The 6,205-nt window shown below is 52.0% G+C and overlaps 1 protein-coding gene across 1 annotated transcript; it reads right to left on the minus strand.

Moving 5' to 3' along the window:
- Positions 1-1,795: 1,795 nt before the first annotated feature.
- Positions 1,796-2,257, minus strand: CCDC182 (coiled-coil domain containing 182; the record flags this gene model as incomplete). The annotated part of the gene is made up of 1 exon (XM_081110692.1): positions 1,796-2,257. The coding sequence occupies one exon, from the start codon at positions 2,255-2,257 to the stop codon at positions 1,796-1,798; it is 462 nt and encodes a 153-aa protein (XP_080966818.1).
- Between the last annotated feature and the right edge of the window lie 3,948 nt (positions 2,258-6,205).

A 6,205-nucleotide genomic window follows, 5' to 3' on the forward strand; every position in this document is an offset into this window, starting at 1 on the left:
ATTTGTAAACACATTCACAGGCATCTCCTACAAGGGTATAGGAACCACACACACACACAGATCCTCCTCCCAGAGCTCACCTCACCAATTCACTATGCTCCTATTTTATCTACCCAAGAAATATGTAGCAGATATTCATAAGGCTCCCAAAACCCTACATCATGGTAAAGAGCACAGCCTCTGAAGTTAGACATTCCTAGGTTCAAATCACAGCTCTACCACTTATTAGCTGTGTGATCTTGGTCAAGTTGCTTAGCCTCTCTGAGCTTTCATTTTCTCAGAATCCTCAAGTGAAGTTATAATAGTACTAACCTTTAAAGGGCCAAGCCTGGTGCCTAGAATATATCATATTCTTGATAACTCTAACCTAGTAGTAATAGCAGCAGCAGCAGCAGTATTACTAGTATTAACATTATTATTACCACTTCAGCTAAACCTTCCAAAGTAGAAACGGCCTGAAGTTAGAATAGGGATGCAGCCCTTCAAGGGAGATGGTAATGGATGAATACGAAGGGCCACAGGGTCCTTTTGTGATGTTCAGCAGGGAGGGGGGTTGGTTTCCAGGTGTTCAAAGCTTGTTTGGAGAGATTCTATGAAAGGAAGTAGGGAGAATGGGGTTGACCTAGACTTCAGAGGAGATGGCGCGGCTGTGAGTCCTGAGCTGGAAGGACAGAGGCCCGCCTGCTTGGGTGCTGACTCTGGCCTCCAGGCACCTCGCTTCCGTTGCTTCAGGGAGATTCCCTGCCGTCCAGCAGTGTTTGGGGGGCCAAGGAGAGGATATGTGACTCAGTGAAACAGAAAGGCCCGTTGGAAATAAAGGCACAGTGACAGCTAAGGAACCCTGGCCCCAAGCCACCTATGTGACAGTCTCAACCCTCTGTGAACAGCCCGATGTGGTTGTTTCCACAGGGGCAGCCAAATGGCAAGGGAGCACGGGTGACTTGGACTTGGCCCTCGGTCCTGTACTTGCTGACATGGAGACCCCTGTAAAGGATGGACCCTCCCGGGGTCAGCTTCTCCCAACAGGGAGACAACACCTGCTTCCAAGGTGCCTGTGGAAGTGGAGGGTGTATTGGCGTTGCCTGGGAAATGTACACAAACGATTCCTGCTCCACAGGTCAAAGGTGAAAACCAGTTTCACTCTTCATAGCGCCACCTTACAGGTGTCCCACCACCCGTGGGCTGAGCTCATCTGACTCCAGCCCCTGGAGCCCCAAAAAGCTCTGTGAGTCCGATCGGCCAGTCTGCAGACTAACTAGAGGGGAGATAGATAGAGGTGGGCAAAGCCAGCGAGGATGTGACAGCCTAACAGTGAAAGCGGAAGAAAAGCCAGCTGGGCGAGGATAAGAGCTGCAAAAGTAAAGCCATCGGAGGCCATTTAGTGCCTGGGCAAGCGAGGGACCCCTCCCAGGAGACCGTGCATTAAGTAACAAGTCATGAAGAAAGGAAAGTCTGTTCAACACAATCCGTTTAAGAAGATTAAAAACAAACATGTTATACATCGGAGCAATATTACCATTGCAAACAGGAAAACAGTTAGAAGGTGGAAACCACAGGCGTCTAAAGGACCTATATTGGGGCGCCTCCTCCTCTGATGATGCGGGACAAATGGAGCTCCACCGAAAGAACATACCGGGGTCCTTTGGCCTCTGAGCAAGGTATTATTTAGGCAGAAGGAAAGCAACAAAAATGGGGGAAGGGGAGCCAATGGATAAGGACTTAGGGTTTGTCCTTCCGTTTAAAAAATCTTCTACTCGCTCCTCGGCTAGAAGCACAGCTCCTACTTGGGGAGGCTTCAGTTTGCCTGGATCTTCCTGGGGAGGCCCAGCGCCTCGCGGCTCCTGCCCAACAGCATGCCCTCCAGCCGCTGGCAGTGCTCCCGGAGCTGCTTCTCGCGGGGCAGCAGGAAGGTGAGGACCTTGTTTCGCACGATGCCCCGGTCCTCCTCCTCCCTCAGGCGCTGCTTCACGCGGGCCGCCTGTTCCTCCTGCTGCACCAGGGCCCCGTTCATCTCACAGAAGGCGTCTTCCAGGTAATGGATGGCCTTCAGGGCCTCGTTCTTAAAGTCCTCCAGCTCCCGCTGCACCGCAGCCACCTTCTGCTGCAGGACCTCCAAGTCAGCTGACGGCAGGAGGCCCGAGGGCCACGACTGGGGGAGGGAAAAGTCCCCAGACTGGAGGCCGCTCTCCACCATCTTCTTCCCTTGTAAAGTATTCACCTTCATGAGAATGGGCCCCGCCTGATAGAGTGGTTCCATCGTCTTCCCGTTTGGACAAAGAGAGGGAGCTAAAAGACCTGCCAAGTCAGTGAAGTCTGGGGAGGTGGGGTGGGGAGGGGGGCGCTAGAGACAAGACACACGATCATTTGAAGTGGAGAAACCCACATATTGTGACATCAGGGCCCCTTCAGCCAATCAGGAGGCAAAGCCACAATCCATTCATTTGCATATTATGGTTCCATTGGTTGGTTAACCAGAGCTTTGTGTGCTCATCCACCCAAGAGGTATTTAGTTGTCCCTCCTGAGATACAGGTTCTGATGAGCTCATCACCCTTCCAGAACCAGAGTTTAATCTCTCCCTTAACCTCAGAGACAGACCGAGGCCCAGAGCAGGGAAGTAAACCAGCCAAGGCAAAGCGGGCCAGGCCAGGCACACTGGCTGCCAAGGCTGGGTGGTCTCCCACACCAGGAGGGGCCTGGAGGGTCTCAGAATGGTCTCTAGGCTTCAGTGCCTCATCAGTGAAACAAGCGCATCGTAAGAGATAATACCTGATCCACTTCTAGCTCCAAAATGCTATAAAAAGGTAATTTCTGATTCCAATCCATACTCCTATAATGATGTCAGAATTCTAGATAATGTTAGAAGCGGCGAGAAATGCAGAGGTTTGATGTATGGTCCACAGCAGTGCTGACTGGGGATGTGCGGGGTGAAAACGGGTCACATTCACTTATTCTGCAGGTACTCACTGAGTGCTCACTCTGCACCAGCACCAGGGCGCAAGGGTGGCGAGCGGGATGGTCCCACTCCCGGCCCCGCAGGGTCATGGCCCGAGTGCCAGCAGAGATGAGAAAAGAATGTAGAGGGGTGAATCGCACACGTCCTATCTGATTACTCTAAGAAAGGAAATGTTTCTAGCTGACCTACGTTTGGTTTCGTCAAGAACAAACCTCTATCTTGCTCATCTCAATCTCTTGCCCAGATGTCTCTTCTGGTCTCCGAATCTAAACATCTCTCCAATGTGCCTCAAATGCGATCCAAAGCTGAACTGGTTATCATTTCGTTCAAACTGGTTGCCGTCTGGATAAGGACACCAGCCCGGGCCAGCATCCACGTGACAATCCTGGGATCGATGTCGACCCCTCCACATCCAAGTGGCTCTGAGTCCTTTTGATGCCACCATCTCTGAGCACGCTAGTATCGTACCACCTGGGTTGGGGTGCAGCTCCACCACCTACAGCTGTGTCTCTTACCTTCCTGAGTCTCGGTTTCCTTATTTATACAGTCTGAACACTAATTCAATGGTGTGCAGGTCCCTAGGAGGAAAGAAAAGAAACAATAGCTCTGATTTATAGCTGTTGCCAATTTCCATAGTGTAAATATTCCCACCGTGGCTGATTTCAGGCTACCAACAGGATATCTCTGGGAAGAGATACGCTCAATTGGCCCTCATGAACCTGAATGAGCCAACTCTGCAACCACAGGGCCCATGATGAGGGCAGCTGCCTTCCCCCACATGCAGATTGGCCTACCTAGCCTCTAGGTCCTAGAGTGCCTACAGTGGGCATCAGAGAGGGCACTTTGCGGGGAAGTTCATGGCTAAACTAAGGTGTAATTTTGAATCTCAAGATGGGATAGCGAACCCGAATACTGAAACAGAATGTTTGGTGGAAAGAGCACTGTTCTAGGAGTCAGAAGATCTGATGTCTGGAATTGCCATGTGACCACAGGTGAGCCACCTCCCTTGTCTGAGCCTATTCTCTCTGCTGTAATGTGAGAAAGTGGGAGGCAACTTCCCTGAGGTCTCTGTTGTTCTAAGAACCATACGGTCCTTCCTTTAAACCTCTCCCCGGGCACTTATCGCCTTCTCCCTCTTTTTGTGACCTAGGACCCGTCCTTCCAGGCCCCCCTGTAAGTTACATGAGGACAGGGACTGCGCATCTCTCATCCTACGTACCCCCAGCGTCCTGCCTGGTGCCCTACCCGTAGGGCACTTAGAAAACAAGATGAAACAGAGGTTGTATTCATAGGGAGCTCTCAAATCCAGGGGCTCCCCTGGCTTTCCTTCTGATGTGATGACACCTACTGGTCTGTGTGGAAACAGCACCCTCTTGATTCCGAGACCTGAGATCCACAGGGGAACTGGGAAGATGATGTAAACAGCCTGCAGTCCTGTGGTGTCTTATTAGGGGTGTGCAGGTCCAGCCCATAATAGGTTCCCAATAAATATGTTTTGAATCAGCAAAAGAAAAAATGTGTCTCTGTCTTGTGGTTTATCTCATTCTTTGAGAGCCTCTCTCTCCCTCTCTCTCTCTCTCTCTCTCTCCCTCCCTCCATTTATTCTCAGCCTCTTTGTCTCTCTCCCACAGAGAACGCTGGAAGTCAGAACCAGAGCTATGAAAGACAAGTAGCAAAAGTTAAAAAGGAATAGCAGTTCCTCAATTTCCTCGGTGCTTTTTAAAAATATATATATATTTTATTGATTTTTTACAGAGAGGAAGGGAGAGGGATAGAGAGTTAGAAACATCGATCAGCTGCCTCCTGCACACCCCCCACTGGGGATGTGCCCGCAACCAAGGTACATGCCCTTGACCGGAATCGAACCTGGGGCCCTTCAGTCCTCAGTCTGATGCTCTGTCCACTGAGCCAAACCATTAGGGCTCCCTGATGCTTTTTAATGAGGTTTCAGTTCATTTCCCCTCAGAGCCACGGGGAGGACCGCGTTCCCCCTGAGCCTCTGTCAGCGGAGGAGCCAGGCTGGGCAGCTCCCGAACCTTGTGGGGGCCTCAGCAGGGGCAACTCGCCACTGGGCACGTGCTCTGCATGTCCACCTCCTAGAAGCTTCACAGTCCAGGCCTGTGCCTTCCTCACAAATTCCCTTCCATGGAACCCAGGAAAGACAGCACGTCTGTTTGTTTGTGCTCTTCAAGGTGTCAAGAGAAAGAGATGCTGACATCTCCTGGCCGCACCTGTCAGGAGGGTTTCTCTGTCCCTGGTCTGTTCCCACAGTCCACAGGCCCCCTGTGTCTCAGGATAATGGGGGAGCAAGAAGAGCTATCAACCCCACAGAGATCCAGATCCCCCCCCTGAGAATCAGACCCCACCTGAGTGGGAAGGGTCCCGGGTTGGGGACACTCCTGCCCACATGGATCAGCACCCTTCCCAGGCCCATGCTGCCTCTGCATGTGAAGAAAAGGGACACGCCATATGTGCACCCCTTCATGTGCCTCTTTAAAAGTGAGGGGAAGCCTCTAAAGCTCCTCACCTCCCGTTTAGAATCACACTCACGGTCCTATGTCTAAGCCAAGTACTGGCCCGGGGGCTGGAGCTCCCATAGTCAGCTCTGACTCATCACGGGCCCTCCTGGGGCTAGGCCGGGCCTCCCCAAAGCACAGGCCTCCCCATGCAAGGACCAACTTGGGGTGCTTTTCCCAAGCAAGAAAGGGGAGGATAGACAACCGGCTGTGGCTTCTACAAAGTATAGTTGTATCGGGAGAGAAAACACATGAAGGAACCAAGCTCACGCTCCAAAAATGAGCTGCTCATGTCAGCTTCCAAGCAGAGTCTTCTAGGAATCCCTTAAAACCAGTCCATCTGCCTCCACAGCCAAGAAAAGAACTATGAAAAGAACCTAAAAGTTCAGAGCAATCTCTCAGCAACACCAAAGAGTGCGTGGTTGGCTATTTCCAAAGCAGAGAAGGCAGTAGTTGGCCCTCCCCAGCATACTACTGTCTTCCCAGAATCCCCTGGGCCTGGGTCTGGGCCTGGGCCTCCCCAGGTGGCTGCTGGCCTGGGAGAGGATGCTCCACAGCCTGTGGCTCCCCAGATGTGCCCCCACCAACAAGAGCAATCTGGACACACGGCATCTTAAAATCCAAGCGCAGAGAGGGCTCCCTCCAGCCTTCACTCACCCATCCATGCAGTCGCGTGTTCAAGGGCATTGACTGAGCGTCTACCCTGTGCACACTGAGCTGGGCAACGGATTTAAG

Source organism: Myotis nattereri, assembly GCF_964212035.1.
Source record: "Myotis nattereri genome assembly, chromosome: 16".
NCBI classification, from domain to species: Eukaryota; Metazoa; Chordata; class Mammalia; order Chiroptera; family Vespertilionidae; genus Myotis; species Myotis nattereri.